The sequence below is a fragment of the Protopterus annectens genome, chromosome 13.part0 (assembly GCF_019279795.1).
Source record: "Protopterus annectens isolate FY-2018-M chromosome 13.part0, PAN1.0, whole genome shotgun sequence".
NCBI classification, from domain to species: domain Eukaryota; kingdom Metazoa; phylum Chordata; order Ceratodontiformes; family Protopteridae; genus Protopterus; species Protopterus annectens.
In genome coordinates, this window is record NC_056747.1 from 449,454,527 (window position 1) to 449,481,556 (window position 27,030).

General features: G+C 41.2%; 1 protein-coding gene across 1 annotated transcript in view; it reads left to right on the top strand.

Moving 5' to 3' along the window:
- The window catches only part of RBM19 (RNA binding motif protein 19), a 1,836,515-nt gene that overhangs the window by 1,552,104 nt on the left and 257,381 nt on the right, over positions 1-27,030 (top strand). Inside the window, exon 20 of the mRNA XM_044054094.1 lies at positions 18,365-18,470. Within this exon, the coding sequence (XP_043910029.1) occupies positions 18,365-18,470 (106 nt within the window). The remainder of the gene's footprint in view (positions 1-18,364; positions 18,471-27,030) is intronic.

Genomic DNA, 27,030 nt, shown 5'->3' on the forward strand with positions numbered 1-27,030 from the left:
GTTGGCTGCATGGCAAACCATTACCTAACTAGGTAGGAAATCTTAGAAATGAAACTCCAGCTCCATCCAAGTCTGCCTGTCCAACTGCTTTTTGCCTTAAATTTGGCATACATTTGAAAGCCCAAATCCAGCCATTCCTAGGAGATGGATTTTTCACCTTTGATTTATCCTGTCCCTTGCCAATATTCGTATTACATGCTTTTCTCCCCATTTACTAAACAACATTATAACCTTGACTTACTTGCTTGTGCCATCAAATTTCCCAGCCCCCAAAGTATTTTGTTGTTTAACTTTCGGCTTTTCCCGGTTAGGGGTTGCCACAGCGGAACTCCAGTCTGCTAATGATTGGCAGTCGATTTTTGCAGTGCCAGCCCAACGCACAACCTTCAATGAAGGCACGCCCATTCACTTATGTCTTTCGAACATCACTCGACCATGGGGAGGACATGCAGACTCCACACAGAAGGCGCACCAGCCGAGAATCGAATGGGAGAACATCTTGCTGTGAGGCGACAATGCTACCGTTGCACCACCGCAGCTTTTCCCAGCCCCCGAAGTATAATTATTTATATTCAACATCACATTAGTTGTGGAGTACTGAGGTTTCCATAAACCCCTCTTTGATGACTTAGTTTACAAACTGTATCTTCTTTGTGGTTTCTCAGTTACGACAGATTGTTTAAAATGAGTTTCCTTTTTTTTTATTAGTGCTTAACACTTCCTTCCCTCTCAACCTGGAATACAACTGAAGAACTTCAGTTTATGACACACACAGTTTGTGCTAAATCGCCGATGACTCAACTGTGTTTCCAGACTGCCATAGTCATTGTCTTGCCACACAATAGCCAGTTACAGCTGCCCGACTGTTCCACATATTAACCTAGCTTCCTTTCATTGTCTGACAGTTTTTCATCATGTCCTGGTAAATTTCTTGACTAACTCCTGGCATTTATCTCAGATATTTAAAAAATAATTTCTTGTGTTATTGGAACTATCTGCTAAATAGCATGAATTCTGCTACATGCAAATAAAGTAACTTCTATCCCCTGTGAAAAATTCTTTCACGCACATGCATACTTTTGTTAAGTTCATATATTCACATGTCAGCCTTTTGCCGATTCAAGGTATACCAGTGATGACAAACCTTTTAGGTTCAGCCTATCAAAAATTCAGAAAATGCCTAACTTGACTCTGCTTGCGTGTCACCCCCCCCCCCCCAAACAAACAACAAAAAATAATAAAGTAAATAAAAATAAATTAAACAGCATGGCTCTCAATACATCAGGGATAAATCTCTGAATCAAGGACAAATCTAGAAATGAGACATGGACAGTTTAAAAACTACTAGTACTATTAATTTGAGACACTGACAGAAAAAAATGCATGTGATTTAATATATATTTTCTGAAGTAAAATTAGTTTATAAATCTAATTATTGTCATTTATTAAGTGTAAAAAGTTGCCAGTTTTAGGAGGGATTAAGAGGGATAGTTAAGAATGTAAAAGAGCACACACCTAGAAATGCAGCCTACTTGCCCTTTGCAGAAGTGTAACCATGAAGAGAAAATGTCAGCACTGCCCGTTGCAGACTCAATCGAGAAAGTATACCGACATAGTCTTTGAGATTAATAACTTCCTTACCTCCCCAGCAGTGTTGTTGAACTGGTCCCTGGCACAAAATAATTCAATGCACTTCACATAAGCAACAAATGCAAAAGCAGTTTCTTTAGTAACTCTGGTGTTGGTGAATCACCCAAAATGTCATGGTGTGTCACAGGTTCGCCATCACTGATGTATAAAGTTTTGCAAAGCAAGCTTTAAACATAAATAGTTAACACATTGTTGATGCTTCCATTTTGTAACTATCTTAATATTTTTTATTAGCATATCTCTCAGCTACCCCCTTGACTTTGTTCAAGAACTTTCTTAGCATTGTTAAATTTCCTTCCTGCCATTCTACCCAGCAGGAAGTTGTGTCCATCACTGAACATGCCCAGTACAGACAAATAAGCAGAGGATGGAAACATTATGGATAATAAAGAAGTGGTCCACAAAAACATCCTTCATCCAAAGTGTTACTCCCAATGCCCATTAGATTCCTGTTCCGTTCTTCTACAATTTGCATTCACTCATGCCTTATCTTTACTTTCTTCTTTCTCAAAACTGCTGTTATGCCTTTTCTTCACTGTATATACTTTGCCTTCTGATTGTTTAACTGCAAGCCAGCTTCCATTCGGTCATTCCTGTTCAGATAGTTTCTTGCTCATGCAATATCTGTCATAGTGTTTTCTTCTGTCTCTGACTTCACTTCTGTTCCTTCAACAGAATTATCCAGCACTGCCACCTTTTGGGGCATCATTATGACTTCTTCCTCACTTTCTTACTTCTGATTTCCATGTGTCAGCTACTTGCAATTATTATGTCTTCTGCATCTGTGTCCCTTTTTATGTGGTAAGATATTTCACAGGTGACATAACCGTGTCATTTAGCATTCTTCTGCTGCTGCAATTCCATTAACCCTTGCTCAACCTCAAGGATACGGCGGGACATTCCTAGATTCTCTGCTGTTGCTAAGCATATCTGGACTTCTAACAAAGACAACTTCCATTGCTGACCTTCCAATACCAACAGTAGCATATCAGAAAACAAAACAAGTATGGGAACCCCTTTCCTGTGGCCTTCTCCTCACCTACCTCATTGTGTGCTTTATTTCAGTGGAACATCCAAAGTCAGTAATTTAGTACAATTTTCATCTTTAATTATCAGTCATTATTTCTCTGTCTGTCTTTAGTCTACTACGGCAAAATTTGTTCATCTCATTAGCATTAAGTCAGTTGGGTGAATTATTTTTCAAAACATTCCCTACTGTGTGCACAATTTCATTTTTAAGTCAGCTGAGACATTAAATCTTTGGATAGTACCACTCTAAGTAATCATTTCATATCTTTTTTCTTGTACTCATCAATCTAGCTCATCCATTTCCTATGTAGCTTCACCATGCCTTATTTTAAAAAGTCCTGTCTCATCACACTTTCTGTGTTGCACTGTGTTATTCCTACCTTCATGTTCTGTGCCACTTTCCTTTGCACTGCCCAGTCAGTTTTCAATACCTTTTTATGAGTAGCCATGCTAGGCAATATTCAATTTTCCTCAGACTCTGGGATCTCCATTTTCTTACTGGCAAACCTCTCTCATTTGCAGTTCTTAAGAGCTATATTCACATATATTCCTCTTCTAAGGAAAAGAGCTCTTACTTTAGGCTTTCAGCATTTTGTAAGCTTGCTTAACCCCCTCCTATTGGTTTGCTATTCATCTCTGCTTAACATTTTCACCAAATGCTTGATGCTGGTGCCAGAATTCCTTTAGTATGCTGGAATAAAGGTAGTAGATCCATATCTAGATGACTTTTTCATTGCCCCTGCTGTCTGCTGATCATCATCCCCCTCCTGGCCATTTGGTGTATTCTTTAGCAAGCATTGGAGCAAAGGTTGACCAGAGGGAGACATCATAAAGGACAACTATCAGTGGTAGTTGGGGTTTTTACCTTAAGACCTGTTGTTGCACTGTCTGTGGGTGAGACATGCAGCGAGCCTTAGTGATGCACTACCCCTCACTTCCACAAAGTGCTGACTGCAGTGGGATGCACTGTCTACCCACAGAAGGCACTCAGTGGTGGTTTCCCTTGTCCCCAACAGAGAAATCTGTTCCACAATTGTGTCCATGAGCTTGTGCACTCTCTACCTTCCCAAGATAGAAATTCCCATCCTCCCCTGCCTGTATCATCAAGCACCACTGACGCTAAGTAAACTGTGGTCACCGAGGACATAGTCGGGCCTTTATTCCTGTGTGTCACTGATGTAGTGTCATACATGGGTGATTTGCTGATAACCAGTCCATTCACTGAATTTTTGTCCATCCTAGGCTGCTTTTTTCCTTCTTTCTCTCTCTCCTCAAAGAAATGGGCCTTGGATGTTATCTCCCTCTGATGTTCTTCATGTTTCACTGTTGCAGTCATCACATTTGAGTTATCTGCTTGCAGTAGCCCTCAGTCTGCCTGATTAACAAAGTCTTGGGTCCTGCATTGGTTGCTGTCCCTTCTTCCATGACGTCAGGTCGTCAGGGGTATAAAACATGCAGCCAACGCCATTACATCAGTCTTTCTTGCTGTGCGGTGCCCAAAGCAGAAGCAGTTTGCAAGTGCTGGTTGGCCGACTCCTGAAATTTTCGTTTTCGAGTTTCAGAACCGAAGTCTTCAACTAAAAGCCAAGTACCCCATTGGGGAAACTTTTTCTTGCTCTGAACCGATGTCAGTAAAAGTAAATAATTGCATTACATTTGGAAAGCAAATACCTCATAAAGATTTTCATTCGTACTGCATTCCTTGCCTAGGCCATGACCACAACGTACCTTGCTGTCAGTTTTGTGCCTTATTTAAACCACAAACTATCCGTAGTCGGTATATTTTTGCTGCTAAATATTTTGGTGCTCGGTTTAATTATCCTGATATGTCTTCGGTTAAGAGATCCAACTACCGACATTTTAAAAAAATGCAAAGATAAACACAGAGACAGGCCGCCTAGGTCCAAAGCTGCTAACAACGCTTCTCATAAGCCAGTCGCCAATTTGCCGGTACTCAGTGAAGTGCTTTCGCAGCCCCTGATATCCACTACTTCAGATTCACAGGCCTCTACTGAGACCTATTCGGAGTCCGGCATGCCGCGAGATGCTTCAACTGTGGAACCTGCGGATGTCTCTACCTTGGATGGGTCTGGAGCCTCTGTGCAGACACCGGCTTCTGAGGGTGTATTCAGACCTACTGACTTGTGTATTAAACCAACACCATCTTCTTCTTCTTCAAGGCCTAAAACTCGAACCATGCCTAGAAAACTGACACCCAGACTGCATGGTCAGGCCTCTATGCCTAAAAAACAAATGATAAGAATGGCTGAATACCTTATTACTTTAATCGGGGGAAGCCAGCGTTCCCCCTCTAAGATACCTAGGACTGAGTTTGCTTATGATACTTCTAACCAGGATTCTGAATTTTCTGTTTCCTCTGATGACCAGGATTTACCCTTATCTACTTAAGAGGATTCTGATGCTGAGGACTGTATTCCCTCTGCACCCCCCCCCTCCAGAAGATTTCTCTTTTGGTGAAGCCTTGCATACTCTCAGGGAGCATTTTCATTGGGAAAGTCAGGATTTCTCTGATTCTACAAAGAGGCTTAGGGATTTCTTACTCCTGCCCCAGCACAGGCCTTAGGCCATACCTCTTGTACTAGACATTGTTGATGATGCCTTTTCGGAATCTATCTTGGCCCCTGACTCTTTACCCTCCTGCTCCCAGAAAACCTGATAGATATTACAGGGTCTCTGACTCTCACAAGTTCCTTTTTAAAAATCCTACTGCGGATCCTGAGACCATTTCCCAGGGACCCAAGGGCATTAAAGCTACTACTGCCAAAAATCCTACCCCCTCTGATAGAGATTTCAGGGCACTGGATAGATGGGGTAAGAAGGTATTCACTTCTGCAACTTTGGCCATTAGGGCCTTAAACTTGTGAGTTTCATATGTTAAAGTATCAGCAGCATATTATTGGATTGCCTAAACAGAAAATTATGTTGATTCCTGATTGTGCTGAAAATAAGGATTTACAGGATTTACTGCACTCAGCTGAACAAGATGGAAAACATACTTTGCAATGTGGTTTTGATTCACTAGAGGCGTCTTGCAGGGCTGCTGTGACTGGGTCTGTACTTAGAAGGCATGCTTGGCTTAAGGAGCAATCCTTGCCAGATCATGTTAAAGCAAAATTACTGGATGCTCCCTTAAATCAGGACTGCCTGTTTGGCAACAAGGCAGAAGAAGTTCTTAAAAAGATGGAGGAAAAAGCTAAATCTATACAAACTGTTAAAATACTTTTTACAAGTACAACCTCCAAGGTTTAGTAGGCATTGGCCTTCCAAGAATTGGTCCTTTCCTGCCTCTTCAGTCCAAACCCAGATCCAGCAGATCTCCCAGGCTTCAGTCCCAGGGTAAGCAAAGGACTAGGCAGTGGGGAGCCTCCAGTTATAAATCTGGGAGTTATAAAGCTCCCCCTATGGTAAAACTGTCTCAATGACTTATTTTTAAAACTTCCAAGCACTTCTCAACTGGCTGCCCCTTGGGGGGAAAGATTGCTCTTCATGCACAGAACTGGGAACTCATTACCCAGGACAAATGGGTTTTTAATATAGTGTCCCATGGATAGAGATTTTACTTCCACACATTAACAACACCAAGAGGGTGGCCAGATCTACCCTCAAATCAGTGGGCAGAGGCCCAAACGCAAGTACTTTCTCTCATAAGCATGGGGGCTATTCATTTGGTATCAGAAGAGGAAAAGGGACAAGGTTTCTGTCAACGAAAATACTTCAAAAGACCAAAAGCATAAGGTTCAGTTCAGGTATCTTTATTCTTGTGCAAGGAGAAAAAAATGCAGTTACAGAGTTTGTCTGACTAAAATCAGGAAGTGTCACAGTTATTATACCTTTCTTTCAAGGCATTGCCCACTACGGCTGAAGTAGCAGACCACCAGTTCACAATTCTGTTACTTTACAGATGTTTCTCACATTTCTAGCCGACTCTTAAAAGTTTAAAAAAGATTTTTCAGTAAACAGGATGGCCTTGATGACCACCGGTCAGTTATAACTTTCTTGCTATGTGATGTTACAAGTCTAGGTACTATGGCTAATTCAAGCACAATGCAAGTACAGATTTCTGAAGCAGTTCATTGTTTATAGTATCTAACTTTCTTGCAACTTGTGCACTTTTTCATTAGCACGAACAGAGCTTATTGTCCATAATGAATGGATCTACAGAAATTATTATTTATTTTTTATTTATTTAACATTTGTTGACCGGGAAAGTCCGACTAGGTTCCACAGATCCTGTTTTCAGCGGAGGCCCGGGGAGAAATGCTCCAGATGCATGTCTTTAGTTTTATTCTTCATTTAATTTCCTGACCTAGCAGAAATTCACCTGCTTTCCAGTACATTTCCAAAGCATAAACATGTATTTTGCTGTGCTAGCAAACTAGGTTATAGTGCATCTTGCAGTGTCAGAAAGCACAATTTCAGAAAAGCATGTTTTCAGTTTCAAATAGAACTAATGCTGCATATAGAATAAAAACGTGGTAATCTTCCCTTATTTAAAATAAGCATTACACACATATGTTATTACATATTTTTCTAACAGTTTCTACTCAAGACTTTTCTTGGTACCCAAAAAAGACAATTCATGGTTTCCTATCCTGGACCTGTCTACTCTAAACACCTTTTTGGTGATTCCAAGATTCAAGATGCTGACTTTTCACCAGTTGCTCCCTATGCTAGGCAAAGATGCCTGGTTGGCAACACTACATTTAAAGGAAGCATACCTGCATATCCCAATCAGGGAATCTTGTAGAAGATACCTATGCTTTAAAGCAGCCTACACACACTATCAGTTCTTTGCACTGCCCTTTGGCTTGTCTACTGTGCCCAGGGTATTCGCAAAGTGCCTAGCTCCAGTTATTGCATTTTGCAGGCAAAGAAATATTCAAATATACCCATATCTGGACGATTGTCTAATTCAAGCAGAAAGCCGGGACATACTTTTGAATCATCTGGCTTTTGTACAAAGGGTGCTAACTTGTCTGGGGTACACCATAAATGAAAATAAATCACCCCTGGTATCCTGTCAACAAATTATATTCCTGGGAGCAAGCTTGAATACAACTTCCCAGATGGCTTACCTCATGCCAGAGAAACAAATTCATTTGACAACCTACTTCAAACAAGTGGCCACAAAAACCCTGCTATCTGCAAGGCAAATACCCTCATGCATTCTTCTAATTCCATATGCCAGACTGCATATGAAGAAACTACAATGGTATCTAAAAAGCCTATGGTGTCAACATTCTCAGGATCTAGAAGCAATTATTCCTGTCATACCTTGCCTATGCCTAGAGTTCCTTTGGTGGGCAGAGGCCTGCCACCAAAACAAGAGACTACCATTCACACTACCCCCTGCCACCCAAATCCTAACAACAGACGCTTCAGACTATGCATGGGGGGCTCACCTGGCAGGGAGGTGCATTCAGGGCAAATGGAACCCCAGTTAAATGCACCTGCATATCAATCAAAAAGAAATGTTAGCTGTACAGAATGCTCTGACAGCCTTCAAGGACCACAATCTTCCAAGACAATTAATGGTAAAGATGGACAACACCACTGTTATGTGGTACATAAACAAGCCAGGAAAGGGTACACATTCTTACCCCCCTCTGCAGACTAGCCATGGCATTGTGGAACACAGCCCTGAGCTACCAAGTGCATCTACAAGCTCAATTCCTGCCAGGAAAACTAAATACACTGGCAGACGAACTAAGTAGAAACCTCATGGACCCACACTAGTGGAAACTGGAACCAAGGATTTTCAACATGTTGACAAGCAAATGGGGAGCCCAGATATAGACCTGCTTGCATCCCCCCAGAACTATCAATTGGGCAAATTTTGCGCAAGGACTCCCCACAAACAAGCTTGGAAAGTGGATGCTCTGTCCTTCAGCTGGAAAAAACTTTCAGTTTATGCCTTTCCTCCTCTACCTCTGCTCTCCGAAGTACTACTAAAGATCAAGCAAGACAAACCAAGGATGATTTTGATTGCACCAAACTGGCCACGCCAACACTGGTAGCCCCTCTTGCGCAGTGTCCCCATGGCACCTGCGTCAGACTCCTACCATCTTGTCTCAGCAGGAGAAACAGATTCTGCACCCTCAGCTTCAAATACTGAACCTAGCAGCCTGGCTAATTACCTAATCTCTCCTTTACCATCTCTCAGTAAACCAGTGATGGACAACATTTTAGAAGCAAGGAGGCCTAGTACTAGAAAATCTTATGCTGAAAAATGAAAAAGATTCTGTGCCTGAAACCAGTCTCAAGGGATGAGCACAGCAGTGCCCAATTTACCTCAGATTTTACAATACTTAACTGAGATGCTTCACAAGGGCCTGCCTTTTTCATCCATCAAAATTCACGCCTCAGCCATTTCAGCTCATTGTAACACAGAACCTCCCCTCTTCTCTCATCCACTGCTCAAGCAGTTCCTCAGAGGGGCCAGAAATTTACGACCACCCAGGAGAGCTCCAACCCCAGACTGGGACTATAACTTTGTATTGGAGAAACTCACTTTTCCTCCTTTCGAGCCAGCTGCTACTGCAGACTTAAAATTCCTTTCTTGGAAAACAGCTTTCCTTTTAGCAGTCACTTCAGCAAGAAGGGTATCTGAATTACAGGCCCTTATGGCAGTGGAGCCTTTCATCATCTTTCATGCGGACAGGGTGTCCCTCAGGACCAATCCCTCCTTCATGCCGAAGGTGGTATCCAGTGTGGCCCTTAATCAGTCCATTCATTTGCCAACCTTCTTTCCTAATCCACAGAACAAAGGGGAATGGATACTGCACTCCTTAGATGTGCACAGACAACTTAGATTCTACTTGGACAGGACTAAACCTCAAAGGAAATCTGAACAACTGCTGGTGGCATTTGCTGCAGGGGCAGAGGGGAAGGCTATTTCAAAGCAAACCATTTCCAAATGGATAGGCCATTGCATTCATTTGTGCTACAAGCACCATGGAAAACCTATCCCACAGGGGATCAGACCCCACTCAGCCAGGGCTGAATCTACCTCTACAGCCTTTCTCAGATGTGTCCTTAGCAGGGACATCCTAGAAGCTGCTACCTGGAGTTCTGTACATACTTTTACCAAGCATTACCATCTGCCAACTTTCTCTAAATCTAGAGGTGGCTTTGCCACTGCAGTCTTGCAGGGCTTTATAGCTGATCCTAATGCTATCTAAATTCCTCCTCCCGTCCTTAGCTTTGGGAATCTACCCAAATGTGATGACTGCAACAGTGAAACACGAAGAACATAGTACAGTTGTGTACACTTACCATAAATGTAGATGTTCGAGTGTATTCACTGTTGAAGTCGTGGTTACCCTCCCTCCAGCCCCCTTACTTTTTTTGACTGTACCTCTACTCTCCTTTACTATGCTCAAAAGCTTTTTGGTGTATTTGCTTTTTTGTTGGAGGTATAACCTTGCATATTTATAGATTTAATTGGGGGGCACCTGACATCTGGGGCAAGAAAAACTGATATAATGGTGTCTGCTGCATGTTTTATACCCCTGACGTCACGGAAGAAGGGACAGCAACCGACGCAGGACCCAAGACTTTGTTAATCAGTGTGACTGAGGGCTACTGCAAGCAGATAACCCAAATGTGTGATGACTGCAACAGTGAATACACTCGAATATCTACATTTATGGTAAGTGTACACAACTGTACTTTCTGTTTTATCTCCATTGTATCACATATCTTTAATAACTGAGTACTGTATTCTTGCTTTCAATTTTAGGCCATTGTAATTGAAGTCACAATATATACTTAATATATAAAATGACTTAGTGGAAAATTCCATGCAAGGCAGTGTGGTATTCAGACCTTTTTCAAAAAATGGCACTTCTTGTACTATGTATCAGGATCACTGAACAGTTCAGCCTCAGGGTAATGGGGCTAGAAGGAAAAATAAAACTGGTATAGTCTACACACTGTAACATTAAAACAAGCTGTGCCATTCTTTAACACTAAGGCAACTAACTGCAGATAAGGGTGTCAGCCCACTTTTGCCACCTGTCTGTGAACTGTCCACCCTTCATATCAGGAACCTTGCAATACCTGAGTAGTATTTGCTCAGTTATTGTGCTCTTACTAATGCTTACATCACGAATGTGAGTGGACTGTTTTGGTTGTTGAAGCAGTAGAACACTGTTCATCTTAGTGTAAACACTAAAGCATCTGGTCTTGAAGTTGTTTTCTTACTTTCTGCCTCCTTTCCCTGCACTGTGGCCATGTGCAGAGGGAGGAATCGGTGTGCCATCTACCTGCATTAATTTGCTTCCTGAACTCTGACATTACCATCTGTCAACCATCACCACCAGGATACAGACATTTTTAGAACATAGTTTTTAGCCACTTTTCTTTGCTTCCTAAAATCTGATGCCCCAAAAGGGCTGCCATCAGAGGACAGATGCTGAACAGGATTGCCACCAGTCATATATTATTCCCAAGTGTAAGGAATTCACATTCTCTGTCAAGGCATCCAGTTTTGCTGAATGTTGTCAGGTATTCTGATTCATTCTGAGTTGCATATATTCCTGAAGTACATTTTCCCATGTTGTATACCATTTCATTTTTCTCTGGTGATCATTTTCTGTTGTCAAAAGAATACTTTCATTTTTATAGGCAACCTGGGAGGTATGGAAAGTCACCCTTTGTAAATAATTTGTTTAAATTCAACCTATTCCTCCTTATTTTGCATATGAACAATGCTGTAAAAATGTGAACCTCTTTGGGTTTCTTCATTTAATCAAACAGATACAGGATTGATGTCTGTTTGGTTGACACCAGTCAACATGTGCAGGCTATCAATAATCCCCAATTAGGGGAATATGCCCCTTTCCCCAGGAGTTGTGCAATCTAGGAATTAGTATACAGAATTAGCAGAGGTCCCCCATGCAGAATCATTTGTATTTGGTTTCACCTGCTCATAGTTTAATCCTTGGAGCTTGCCCAGTATGTCGACATTCTGTTTTTTGGCAGTTTGATGTTCATTATACGAACACTGACCCTGTTCGATTAAATGGACTACTACACACAAACAGTTTACCTACTCTTGGTTGAGACCTCTGTATTGTCAACACGTTTTGCTCAGCATTGCAGATGGTCAACAACTGTGTGTTAACAAACATTCCCTAGTAATGGGAAATATGCCCTTTCCCCAAGGTTTGCACAGTTTCATAGTTATATGTAATTAGCCAAGGATGGGGGTCAGCCCCCACATGGAGAGTGCAGAAGGGGCTTGTCCCTCTCCAAAGAAACACAGGTATTAACTCTGCATGTTCCAAGGAGTAAAATCAGCACAGAGGCTTGACAACCTTTACATTTCAATGTTAGTGTGTCAAAGTTAGCCACATTGATATAGCATTGATTTGATAAATACCACTAGACCCATATCGATACGGATATAGATATACCCACACACAAATATTTATATAGACATTCAGTAGGCGGAGTGGACACTCTACATTGGCTGTAGATGTGGCTGAACTCATGGGTGTGGTATGCAAGAACAACCACAGCACCTGTCAGTGTGAAGATTGGCTCTGTGTGATGGTGACTGTTGACGTTACACCTCAGCCTGATGTACGTATATGTAGACAAACATGTGTGTGTGTGTGTGTGTGTGTGCTCGTGAATATGTGCCCCCTGTGTGTACATACACATTTTGTGACCATCCAACCACAGTGCTGTAATTAAGAATAAAAATGTGATTATTGCACAGCACCAAGACAGTATACAAATGTTAATACTTTTTTCTGTACATACCACTTCAGAATGACTTTTTTGTTCTCTATTTTTACCTGGTCGAACAATTTCAACTATTGTACTGATTACTGAAAACAATTAAGAATCCTATAAAATACCATTTATCTTGTGCAATATGCTCTGTGATTGCTTACCTTTGGCAAAAAAGCACTGTATTTAGTCATTCCCCACAAGCCTGACAAGTAACTGTGAAAGAAAACTGTACAACTTATCAATATGGGTAAGGCAATGGTCTGGGCGCAGGCCTTGGATTTTTGTCCATTTTGTCTGTCATTAGAAGCTGACAAACCCTTCTTTGAGTGGAACAAAGATGCCTGCCTGTTAGGGAAAGAGTGCGCATGCAGTTCTGATCCTCACTAGTCCCTACCCACGCTTAGTCACCATATAGGTGACTTCTGGCACACTCACCGGCATGATGTGCTACTTTTCTTCTCTCCATGACAATGGACTGCTGCAGCAGACTTCTAAAGTAAGTACACTAGAAATGGCTGCCGATCAGTGTATTAGAAGCAATCTTGAATCAGTGTTGCTTTTATGCTACATTTACCAGTTAGTCATATCTGTGCCTAATCACAGTGCCAGTCAGTAGAAACTTTAAAGTGCACGTTGGAGTTAATTCCGTTTTATGAAAACTTGAAGTACTCTTACTTCCTTGTATCCTATTTGTTCCTGTCCCTGCCAGCCATTAAGTCTCCTTCCAAATGGACATAGCCCATTCATTCCCTCTATAGTGAGAGCCCCCCCTCCCCCCCAAGTTGCAAGAGTGAGAGCTGTCTGGGTGAAGGACATCATTCAGGTAGCCATGAGGGTGTTTTGCACCCGCCAGCATACTAGCAAATGAGGGGGTTTTCCCCATGGTGTTTTTGTTTTGGCTGCTACAACTGACCCTCAGCTTTACCTGTAGGATCTCTACTCATTCAGTGAGTCTACCAGACTTGTTTTAAGCTCCCCTGGTCTAACCCTGACCCATGTCATGGGACTATGAGGAGGTCGAGGAACTTGGTGCAGTTTTGTGCTGCTACCAGGAGCTGTGTTTTTTTTACTTATGCTCTGACTTCTGTGCCCCTTGTTCATAGTTTTTAAGCCTTGCCATGCATCCAAATATCAGACAAATTTTGGTACCCTTGATAAGTGTAAGCAGGGGCTTGGGAGATGAAACCATGTACAAGCAGGGTCCTGGGAGATGAACCATTTACAGGCTGCCTGTGTCCAGTAGAGAGACGGGTGCCAAACCAATGATGAATTTCTTGTTCCCCATCCAGTTGTCCAAGTTACACTTGAATTGGGTTAGGGAGGAACTCTGCTTCACATGGATGGGGAGCCTGTTCCAAAGAAGAGGTAGTCTCTGGGATACAGTCCTGCTTTGCCAGCAGGTCCTATCAAGTTTTTTAAGTCTTTAGAACATGTAATTCTGGTGCTGTTTCTTTTGGGGATAAGCAGGAGGTCCCCTGCCTCCCATAGCTAGGATAGTATCTGCCTGCATATCCACAGCATCTATTGTCGCTCTACCATGAGGTGCACCTAAGCGCACATCCTCCCACCAGGATGTTTATGCCAGTCATACTATGCCAGTGGCTTAACATCTGAACTGCTAATCAAACCCAGATTACCTGGGCCATAGTGAGGGCTTTATTCCTAAATGCCACACTGCTCATTACAATGCCTTCCCAAGTGACTGCACACACATGTGCACCCACCTTGAATATTGTCACCTGCTGATGGCTTGATGAGCCAAATGCCGTAACCTAGACCACACATTTGCATTGCAACCTCCTTTGAGGGACTTGTGCAGTACACGGTTGACTTTGCCTATGATCCCTCGCAGGATGGCCACACCTGTCCTTCTCTGACAACACTGTCACCCAAACCATTTATTAAATTCAGGTTGCTTAGACAGTAGTCAGAGCTTTATCCCTCTATGCCATCAGAACTGGCTTAGTTTTTTGATCTGTAGTTAAAATGTTTATGCTAAGGTGTGCCAAAATATTTTCAGTTTGGAGTTTGTCTTGATTTTGCCATCTTGAACAAAATTACAATATAATCAGCAGCTTTGATGCTAGCCATTTTTATACAGTAACATTTTAGCACTGTCTGCATTTTATGTACCATAACCATGACAAATGCACAGTCCAATCTTATGCACTGCGGTTCCTTTATAGCAATATATTGAGAAACAGAAGAAAACTTGCTTATGTGCTCCAGGGTCACTACTGAAATTTACAGTAGTTTCTCAATTCTTCTAATAGCCTCAGTGCCTCTGGACAACATTTCCTGCCAGTGAAAGAGCATCAAATCTTCTGAGACAATAAATGTGTTTCTTCTAATATTTTTAATATCTACCCCACAGCAATAGTGTACATAAATGTAATTTCTTGACTACATTGCACAGCACAGTTCATTTTAGAGACTATGTTTCTGTTCTTGCATATGTACCTGCATGTGTATTTGAGATCCAAGAGTCTTTATTCAGTGCTTCCCAGCCCCCTTCCTCCCATTACATCTGCTGTAAATTTCTTGTTGATTTGAAGGTTAGGAATCAAAACAATGAAAGAAAGTGGATTTAAGATGTTTGCATGTGTTTGGATTTCTCCTTTCACCCCCGGCTCCTGACTTCTTTCCCTCATCCACTATTACAGCTAATAAATGGCTGCAGTCACTGTATGGCCAGAAACCTTTTGCCTTGTTTTCTTCACTGATTGTTCCAGGGTTCCATGTAGTCATGTTACGCTTTGGGAACATATGCATAATATTTCTGCTTAGTTGTGCTATCTGCTTCTGCTTCTTTCTTTCCACTTTGCTCATTTTTTTTTTTTCTGTGTACAGCTGAATTTTGAAAAGAAAACGTGCAGACTCATTTACAGGATTCATAATCCTAAATTTGCACACGGCGGTGCCTCAGGAAATAGGGAAGATAAATGCCTGGTCATGCTGCGAGTGCAGTTGGGTCACTATGTGGGTTCAGCACTATACTTCCTTGTTATTGCAGGTTCTTGTAAAAATTAAAACACATTTTTTTTAACCCTCAGCATCCCAGGTTTAGCATTTGGACAAGTTAAACAGAATTTAGGTTTCCTTCGAGGAAGACAGATCCATACACATATTATTCAGGCTCTCAGGATTGTTTATAAGGTTTTACTAACTTGGTACAAGAAGTGGAAACATTTCTTTTTGCACAAGATGTACATTTTACCTGTATTCTAACAGTGTGCTGTTTCATCTCCATATAATACCAAAATATTTTTCTTCTTTTTTTTTTTTTACTTTATTTATTGGTTGTAAGCATTATCCAGTGGTATATTATTGTGAAAGACTGCAGTTAGATGTTTTGGAGATATTTTAAATTTCATATATTTGTCCTTTATTTCCCATCTCTTTAGATTAACTGGAAGTGAGAACTTGCTTCTTGTATATATTCTGCTATCCAGTTAAAGAGAAGTAATTTATCTAATAAAAAGTGAATCTTGATAGCATTTTCATGTGTTTGCGCTTCTGCTGATTGTTACAGTAATGGTAGGAATGGAGAATGTTGAATGAGCATTGCACATCTGCTTCACCTTTGCTCTTTCGTGTGTGTTATTTACATTAATTGTACACTTACCATTTGGGGTACACATGACATAAAGTAGCCCTTACCTTATACATGATTACTAAAATCTATATGTTGTTGTTTGTCTTTCGGCTTTTCCCGGTAAGGGGTCGCCACAGCGGAACTCCGGTCTGCTAATGATTGGCAGTATATTTTTACGAAACGCTGAGGTGCCAGCTCGACACCCAACCTTCAACGAAGGCATGCCCATTTATGCACGCATGTCTTTTGAACGCTACCCAACCGCGGAAAGGACATGCAGACTCCACACATAAGGCACTCCCAAGCCCAGCCAAGAATCGAACGGGAGAACCTCTTGCTGTGAGGTAACAAGTAAAGTCTGTATAATTGTATTAATCTTCTTTTTGTAACATCCAGTTGTATTCAGGATTTCTGTACCTGGCATTGCAACCGATAACAGGCTCGGAGTGCAGAAGTATTTACAATGTACCAGAGGAGAGGTTGTATTACAAATAGGGCAAAAGACATAGCCAAATACTAAGCTGTTTCTTGGTGGACATGACAGGAGTACAGTTACCTGAAACAGAAATTAAGTAGTGAAATTTTGTATCAAGTATTATGCATCTCAGATGTAGTTGCATCTGACTGAGGGCAAACTTCTCATTTTTGTTTCATATACAGATCTTTCATGGATAGATTTGAGATGACATTCTTTGTGTGTTTATATCTGTTCATCAACTGTTGGATGTGCCTGAGTTACTTTTCATTGTTAACAACACTGCTAGCTGGTAACTATAGGTACTAGTTTCCTGTGGTCCCTAGAACTTTGAGCAAGGCTAGTGCCAAGATGAAGGAACTTGTAAACTCAGGCTTTTTATAGCAGTAATAGTCCTATAATCCTGCTTCTTTCTGTCTTTTAGAGGAGTTCATTCCTTTTCACTTAATGGCCTGAGCATCAGAATTTGATAATATAGGATAGGTGCACTCATTTATCTCTTAATACCTATAATACCTATAGCATGGTTTTTTATATATTTTTTTTCAAACCATTTTCCATGCTTTGCCTCTGCTATAAGTAAAAATGTTGACAGCTATGAAGGGTGGCTGTATGCTCCTTTGAATAGCTTGTTTTTAAGCACTAAGGTGTGTTGTAGTACATTTTCCCTATATTTAAAGTATTCTGCCTGTGACTACTTTCTGCTGTCATCCAGAGAGCAGAAAAACTGAACTTCATTATCAAAGGTAACTAGGTCCTCTTTCACACTGAATGCAAAGGGCATTTCTTGCCCCTTTCCTTTCAAAAAATGGGGGATGGTAAATAGACCACCAAAGGTCACAGACTGTATGGCTGCTTTAAAAACTAGTGTTTCTGTGACTCAGCTGTTCTCATTACTAGTTTTTTGATTTGTATGTTGAGATTGGTGCATCTTTTTCAAGCATTGTTAAGATAATGTAGCAGTACCAGTTAAACATATTTGCTTCTGTCAGCAGAGGCCCTTCTGGTCTTTTAAAACAGGAGCGGAACCGTCACAAACTAGTGCTCAAACTGAGAAAATGTTTGTGGCCTGACAAGTATATATATTATAGAATACTTATATACTTATATATATTATAGAATACTTTAAATATAGGGAAAATGTACTACAACACACCTTAGTGCATAAAAACAAGCTATTCAAAGGAGCATACAGCCACCCTTCATAGCTGTCAGCATTTTTACTTATAGCAGAGGCAAAGTATGGAAAATGGTTTGAAAAAAATATATAAAAAACCATGCTATAGGTATTATAGGTATAAAGAGATTATGGAACTTTAAGTATCTCTAGGCATTCACCTTTGAAACCACTATTACTACTTTCAGTTTAATATCCAGTGTAGTAAATCTAACATTCAAGATTTAAGGACCGATGGTTATACCCCCCCCCCCCGGTCTTGTTGGAAATATGGAAAAGAAGAAACCTAAATAAGACCATTTAATTTCTGAAAGCATCAGAGGAGATTTGATCACAGTCTGGACACGTCTGCCACATATTATTCTCTTCCACATTAAATTAGGCTTTTTCCTGCTTGCTTGGAAATATATGTTATAGGAGTAAGTCGGAACATTTTCACTAGTAAGCCACAGTGGTTAGTTGTATTCATAGTCCTTGATTAAATGTTTTTTCCATGACACTAAGTACTTCTACAATATTGCAGTGACATCAGACTTTCTGAAATGCTTTTTCGGGGACTTGTACGTGTTTGTAGATTTGCTCCTCATTCATATGTACATTGAGAAGATTCAGAGTTCTGCTTAAAGATAATCGAAAGGTTTTTGACAGTGGTATTTCCCTTTGATCCCTACAGCACTTTTGGAGAGTTGAAGACAGTACGTCTGCCGAAGAAAATGAGTGGAACAGGTTCCCACAGAGGGTTTGCATTTGTGGACTTTCTCACCAAGCAGGATGCAAAGGTAAAGCCCTGAGATCTGTTCGGGTATCATTCATTTTGCAAAACTGAAAAAGTTGTAGGATCCAGAGGCAGTTGGCTAAGCAAAAAATTTGGCAAATCAGTATCAACATCATTGTCTTATTAAATACTGCCTGCGGTTGATAATCAGATATAACCTATGTTTCACATAATCCTTTGTTTGTTTAAGCAGAGGATTTCTTTCTCCTTTGTGTCATCAGGAAAGTTGTCAAATTCATGTAACTGTTTTATGTAAAGAAAATATTTCCTGTCGTGATTTGATACTGCAAATTCAAAACTGTATCATTTGTGTTATTCACTGTTTACTAATGTAAAGTCCAGACAAAGCAGCAAGTTTCCCTTTGGATCCAAGTTAAAAGCTTGTGCCAGGGTCTAGCAGTAGGCATGTATGAACATAGTGATACTTTCTTATGACCAAAGACCTTTCAAGTCTCCTACAGGAATGTACAGTTAGCACTGTAAATGTTAGTCTTCTTTCACAACAGTAACCGCATTGCTTACCGTTATGCTTTCTTAAATACAAAACAAACAACAACAAAAAAAAGCAGAATCAAACATCAACACTTTTTCAGTCCTAGTCCCCTAGAGTCAGTAGTCTTGTAGGCATATATTTTGCCAGTTGGTCATTATTGCTATGCTCCTGCTGACGCAGAATTTCTAGCCTATCCCTGTACCAGTGTACAGGTTCATGTGACAGGAGTGGGCCTCTGAGCTGACACTTCCACTCACAGCAGCTAAGTGTTACTGCCTGTGATAGGGGCCCTACCCCTGTAGGTGTTGACACTTTTTCTTACTGTCGACCACTACCTGCTAAGGATTGTATGGTAGCATCACTGCCACTAAAAGCAGAGATGTTTAAATCAAACCAACCATGTGCAAAACCCTGTTATCCACTGTAATTTCCATAAGTAGCTTGCCTGCAAAGGAGCACATCATTCCTGAACCCCACCCCCACCTCCAGGAGATGTGAGCAGGTGCTGTCTCATCATTACTCAGTCTTCCCACACCAGCTCCAACAGGCTGCCAAGCTGGTAATCAACCTCTTGTTGTTTGGATTGCATTTGTGGCTTTATCCCTCTGTGCTGGTTGAGTTAGTTATTAATCTTTATTAATCCTACCACTTCATGACAGGAAGATGCTTTGTGGCCTTCCTTACATCCAGAAAGTGGTGGCTGTGAGTAGCTTCTCATGATGTGGAGGGAGTATTTAACCCCTACATAGGTTAGAGCCCTACTACAGGGATAAGTTATTGGATAGCAGGTAAGTCTGCCATTCTGCCGCTTCCCATCCAAGTTCATGCTGGTCTGATCTTTGCATCAGCATGAGAGAACTTTAAACCTGCATCAGATCTCCCCCTTGGCAGAGCAAGAGGACAAGGGGGAGCATGCCCCTAGTGTCCACCTTTGGAGACTCTTTGAATTGTCCCTGTATCACCAGCCTCCCGTTTATTGGCAGGAGCTCAAGCTTAGTTTGTTTAACCACCTTGATCTTGTGGAGTAGTCCATGAGTCACCCAGTCACAGATTAGTGGCACCTGGGACACAAGGCTTTTCTCTAGAGACACACACTCCAAGGTTGTGTCATGCCAGCAGTCCTGATTGAGTTGGGTCCTGCAGCCTATGTTTTGCCAGTGCTTCCATCTTGGGGACTATACAGCAAGCATCTCTCTGTTGTCTGGTGGAAACATGAGTCTCAAGCATGGTGGCGTTCCAGCCCTAGATGATGAAGTGCAGGTCTCACTCCAGCATGTACCACCTTTGGCTGCTATGCTGTAGCATCTACTTTACATGACCCTGACACCCAGCATGCATCAAGTCAGACATCTTTCTCTTCTACAGTTCTACTCACAGTGATACACCTTCAGTTGTGTGTGTGTGTGGGGGGGGGGGGGTGAGACGACATCACTTTCAGACTCCTCTGAGGATTCAGGTGACCTGAAGCTATAATTCCTGAAACAGCTAAAGAAAGAGAGTCCACACCCCCTTCACCTTCCCTGCAGATGACATATTCATTGGAGAGGTTATCATGCTCAAGAGGAGCAACTTAGACTGTGCACACATCCCTGTTCTATCTCATCCCTTAAAACACCTGGTGGATCTTCTGTAGAAAAGGCCTGCGAAGCCTTGATTTGTCTTGAAGCCAAACATCAGAGATTCTGTCTGATTGGCTTGGAGATGCCCTGAATTTGTCCCTTTGCAGTTATTACATTTGAATGTATCTTGTCTTTTTTTTTTTTTTTAAAGACCTTTATTAGAATATCATTTATGACACAGGCACACATACAGTAATAGAAAAGAAAAAACATATTTTTTTTATTTACACACATTATACATTACATGTTTTATTTATTTATAATAGCCGTCTTTCCTTCCAGTATTGCATAAATCACTCTGTTCTTGCCTTCCCTCCTCAAGGACATCGTTCTGCATGCATTCTTCCCACATAATCAATTGATTTCAGTGCAGTTTGCTCCTTTCCTTTTCTAAAGATCCCTCTTCTAGTTCATTTACCTCTCTTACAGTATCCAGTATTTCAAATATAGTTAGTTCAGATTTTAATTTCCATTTTCTAATAATTGTCTTTTTTTGGCAGCCAACAGAATTAAACTTAACAAGGCCCTTCTTTGTCTAGGCAGTTCATACCCTGTGTCCCAGCTCAAAAGAATCATTTTCTAGCTTACAGCCATTTGCTCCCCAACATTTCGGACAGAGTGCTCTGGGATGGGTTTTTATTTTGTTTTTTTTTTTAATTTACACTCTTCGAAAACATGTTCCCAGTTTCCTCTTTCTTCCCCATCACACCTCCAACATTTGCTGTCTACCCGAGGAAAGTCTGCCTGGAATATAAAAATATCTTCCAAGCAAAAATCCTAAACCTTTTGGACTTTGCATATTTGGGAACCATGCATGCCATTCCAATGTTCCCCTGTAAATTGCTTTTCAAGTCTGTCTTCCCAGTCTTTTCTAACCTCCTCCGATTGATACTTATAGTTATTATGCAGTGTTTTACATGCCCTGCTAATTGCCCCCTTTTTAACAGCAGCTTCTGTTCTAAATTTGACTAAAGACTTTGCAAGAGCAGATCTTTCACTTATGACTCCCTTATCCCCTTCTCTTTGCCTATACTCTTATCAATCTGTAATAGGGAAAGCAGTATGTAACTTGCAGTCCAAACAACTTTTTAGCCTCATCCCACTCTGTTACTTTTCCTTCTGTAGTTATTTGCTCCCAATAGATTGGCTTCTTTGCCATTTTTTCTCAGTATATTACAGCTCCCTCTTGTCTGCATTTGTACCCTACGTGTAGTCATCCCTTTTGGCAAAATAGTCTTTCTCCATTCATGTGTGGAACATTTTCTGCAACTTGATGAATATAATGCTCTGTTTTGTGGTTATTTTCCCTAAGGATCTGCATGTCAAATACGCCCCCACTGCTTCATCATCCATCCCTTTCCATTATCAATAATAACCTTCTTCTTGTGTTATGTATATGAGCCTTAACTGTTTCTCTAAAATAGTCCTTCAAATCAGGTAGTCCTAAACCATCACCTTTTTGTTGGGAGGATCAACATTTCCCATTTAACTATTGCCCTCTCCACCCCACTCCCATGGATAAATTCCTTCAACTCTGTTTTTGTCTACACCTTTGTCTCTGGGTGTTAAAAAGTATGCCTGACCTGTATGGATAACTGAAGGGACATTTTCACTGCTTGTATCTTACTATCCATATCCATAAACGAGCTTCCAGTTTCTCATTTTTTACATTGTTTTGTTTAGTCTCTTCCAACATATCCTTAGCTTCCATACCGGAAGCTTTTTTAATCCATACTCTTAAATACTTCATCTTATCATGCCCTCATAAATGTGGGTATTGCTGAACCATGTCATGAGTGGGTACATAATTTATGTCTATGGGTTTTGTTTTATCTTCCTTAATTTTGTATTTTGAAAATATTTGAAACCATCTCAGAATATTCCACAACAACGAGATATCCTTTTCTGGATCCGTCAAGTACAAAATAATGTAATCTTCAAATATAGCTAACTTTTCTTGACTACCATACCTATTGTAGTTTCGTATGTATATACCACACTGACTACTGGGGCCTTTATAAGCCTAACCACGCAACCCAAATGTATCCCACAAGTTAGTGCGCCTTAGAGGATAATTCAAGGTGTGTATGTTATGGCATGATTTAACAGCTACTTCTGTCCATCAAAGACATAGGTGTCAAACCAGGGGTGAATTTCCAATTCCGCATCCACTGTTTCAGGTTGTACTTGAATACGGTTAGTGAAGGTCTCTGCTTCACATGAATGGGAAGCCTATTCCAGAGAATGGGGATTTTCTGAGATACATACCTGTCCCTCCAACATGTCCTATTGAAGCCGCAAGCAAAGAAGTTTAAATATTTATATCTAGTAGTTCTAGTGTTATATATTTTGTAGATATGCAAAAGTGCAATATCCAAGGATGCCTTATATGCCAGGTATAAACTGACTCTCAGTAGTTTGTAAGAGACAGAGTATAGAGATAGGACTTTGAAGTGATCTGCATAGGATATTGTGTTTATGCCCTGTATTCCTTTTATGAAGAACATCTGTGGGCATTTTAATTGTTGCATGGGCCTGGTCAGTTGCATTGTACTCCGAGATGAGTGGGATGAGGGCTGACTAAAATGGTACAGTGACTTCCATGGACCTAGATGCCATGCCCTTATTTATAAGTTGAGTGACGCAGAATCATTTTCTTATCACCTTAGACACATCTTGTTCGAAAACTAGGTTAGTGTCTACATGAGCCCCCAAATCCGTGACTACTGTCTACTTTAAGGGAAGTTTTATCAATGAGATAGTTTCCCTGGGTGGCTGACTTCCCAAAAAATACTATTCGCATTTCTTGGCACTGCGTTTTAAGCCATTGCTTTGCACAGGTCATTTGTCTGTCTTAGACCTTCCTGTGAGATGTTTGTATCTTGGTGGGGGGGGGGGTTCTTTGATTATTCCCAGTCCCAATCAATTGCACACTTTGTAAGCCAGAAACCCTTTACATTGGTCTTGACTTCTGAAAAAATAGATGCCAAAGAGGAGCATATCCAGCACAGAGGTATTGGGGACTCCACCTCTTTGTAGAGATGGTCTTTCCAGTCCTGACTTCCTGTGTCCTGTCTGTGAGCAAGCTACACATCCACTGAGTTACATAGGTGTTTATGCTTAATTCCATGAGTTTGTTTACTATGCCAAAGTGAGGTATTGTATCAAATACCTTAGCTAGATCAAGGTAGACAGTACGCATCATTCTGCCCTTATCCATTGCCTTGATGACCTTCTAAAATTGTCCAGCAGGTTCAGCAGACATGACCTCCCTTTGACAAAACCAAACTTGACTTGGTCAGGTGTCTAAAGGTTTCCTATGTCATTGTTCATCATTTCTATGATTCTTTCCATGGCTTTGCATACAAGACTAGTCTGACTAATGGGTGTGTAGTTCCTGGAATCTGTTGATCACCCTTGTGCTGAGGGATAACTGTTGCAGTCCTCCATTCACGTGGCACAAAGCCTTTGTGGAGGCTATGGATGAATAGTGACTACAGTGGCACTGAAAGGTCATATTTCAGACTATTTAGGAGGTATCCTAGGATATTATTGGGGCCCATTGAAGCTGTATTTCTTAGCCTTAGAGAGTACATCTAAAATCTAAGACCTGTTGCCTACTAATAGCTGGGCTGGGGATGGGGGGGTATAAAGTTGTAGCTGAATTTGTCAGCCAGAAAATTTGCTACATATCCTGGCTGTGTGTCTGTGGCTGCATTTACCAACAGTTCTGCATACTATTGTGTATTGGCTTTGAAGTATCCGGCATAGCTATAGAAGGCCTTATGGTTGTCTTTGGCATGGGACTCTATCTTTACCTCAAAATTTGCTTTGCTTTGATGGATTTAATTTGTCTTCTTAGTGGTCCAGTCAGTTTGATGAGAGAGTTTTTATCTTTTTTTTTTATGTAACACCTCCTAGTTTTAGATATGACTTTTTTATTTTGTTGTACAACCTGTTAAATTTTGGGTTCTACCAGGGTGATATGTTTTTGAGTTAGTTTTGCACTTACTTCTGATAGGTACAGCAGCTTCTATGCAGTCATTGACTTGCTTGTACAGAGCTTCTGTGAGTAATTCTGAATAGGCTGCTGTGTTGTCTGGGTTTGGAAGTGCTTGAAAGTTTGACAGGTTCTCACTTAATGAAAGGTAGTTTACCATGGTGTAGTTACAAACTGTCAGTGTTTGGTGGGGCTAGAGAATGGATCCTTATTTTAAAGGAGACTGTTTTGTGGTCAGGCCTTACCAGAGAGGACAACACTGGGGAGAGTGCAGCAGTCTTCAATATTTGTGAGTTCTAGGTCCAATATGTTTGTACCTGTAGCAGGAATATACACTACCTGGTCCAAGGTTTTTGTGTTCACAAAGTCTAGGAATCTCTGTGCTTGCAGTTTGGGGTCATGTGGAATTCCCAGTTTATAGATGGATACTTAGTCTACCATGAGTATGGTATTTGGTTGACTGGTGAGCATCACCAATAAGTATTAAGTAAGATTTATTGGTTTCATGGGATATAAAGGGTGACTATAACTTGTTAGGATATAATATAGGACTTTTTATGGTAATCTGGACATGGAGGAACTCTAATGCAGCGTTCTGTTTAATCAACCAAGAGGCATGCCTCTTGTTGTTGTAGATTGGAACACTTCCACCTTTAGTTCCCATCTGAGCAGTTGCTTGTCTAAATCTGTAGAATGCATTGAAGCCTTATACTTCCAGAGGACTGTCTGCAGCTTTAAACCATACTGCACAGATGTCTGCATTCTCCACGGTGAGGAAAGATTGGAGGGAATGGGGCTTCTTTTTAGACTCCTGGCATTGAGCAGTAACTCCTTTGGACTTCCTTGGGTAAATTGTGTTACGTTGGAAAGTTTATCAATTTGGTATTGCCTAAAGAAGACTGTATGGAGTAGGACAATGTTTTAACCAGTATTCGAAAGTCTAGGGGAGACAGGTGCAGACCATCCTTGGCAAAGCAATGTGGTGTTAACCATGTCCTCTCACAATGACAAAAAGTGTATCCTATTAGAATGAGACCAAAAAACAAAGCCAATTAAAGTCAGTCTTCTTCTTTTCATATTGTGGTATCATCCTTGGTGAGAGTAATATGCTGCACAATGCTAAGCACATACTGTCATGTGACACACAGTCCAAAAGTTCTATAATGTGTCTCTTCATGTAGTCTAGGGAGGTAAGTCTCAGGTTATTTACACCCACATGGACTACAACTGAATCATACTGGTACTTCTGGTACATTGTGTTGACTGCATGTGTAACTTGGTGGATCCTGGCCACTGATAGACAACTGACCATTATTTTCTCCTTGTTCAGCCTGGTGAATGGGTTGTCAGTGTTTTGTACAATGGAGTTCCCTAAGACTAGAGTCCTGAGTAGTGTATTGGTTTGCTGTATGGGCTTGGTATTTGAGGCTCCACTGGGTATACTGTATGTGCAGTGTTATGTGATTTTTCTGTTTAGTGCTTTTGAGTTTGCTGATAGTTTTTGCAACTGTCTGGGAGGTCTTTGAAGTTTGGGAAAATACAATACCCCACTCGGGCATTATAGATAAGCTCACCAGCTTAAATATAAACCCCTATGTCACTAGATGGATTGCAAACTGGCTCAAGGACAGAACCCACATGGTTAGAATTGCTGGAGCCATGTCAGACTCCAAACCAGTTACAAGTGGTGTCCCACAAGGTTCAGTCCTGGGACCTCTCTTGTTCGGTATATATTTCTCGGAGGTACAGGCCAAGACGGAAGGACTGTGGCTGACCAAGTTCGCAGATGACTGCAAACTGGGCTCCATAATCGACTCTCCAGCCGACACAATCATCCTCCAAAAGGGCCTCATAGAAACAGACAACTGGTGCCAGAGCCATGGCCTCAACCTAAATGCCAAAAAGTGTATAGTCATCCCCTTTGGCAAAAACAAAGTGCCCACAAATTACCACATAGGTGGTAATCCATTAAGTACAGAAGAAGTAATTAGGGACCTGGGGACCCAAGTTGATAGCAATCTCTCATTTGACAACCACGTGGCCAAAGTGGTTAGAAAAACATTTTATATAGCCCACCTAATCATGAAGGGATTCACATCTAGATCAGGGGAGGTCATCGTGCCTCTTTACTCATCCCTCATCAGGCCCATAATTGAGTACAATGCCCCTTTGGGGATGTACCTTACCAGACACCTGCAGCAACTGGAAAGACCCCAAAAGTACCTCACCAAGAAGATCAAAGGGCTCAAACAGATGCCATATGCTGCCCGGTTAAAGAAACTCCAGCTCTACTCAGTGGCATACCGCCTGTTCAGAGGCTATGTGTGCCTGACGTATAAAGCCATGTCCAACCCATTATTAGTGGACATGCTGCACCTCAGAAAATCCAAATGCCATCAAGCTACGCGCTCGAGAGACTTGAACCTCAGCACTGAAATAAATAGGACATGCT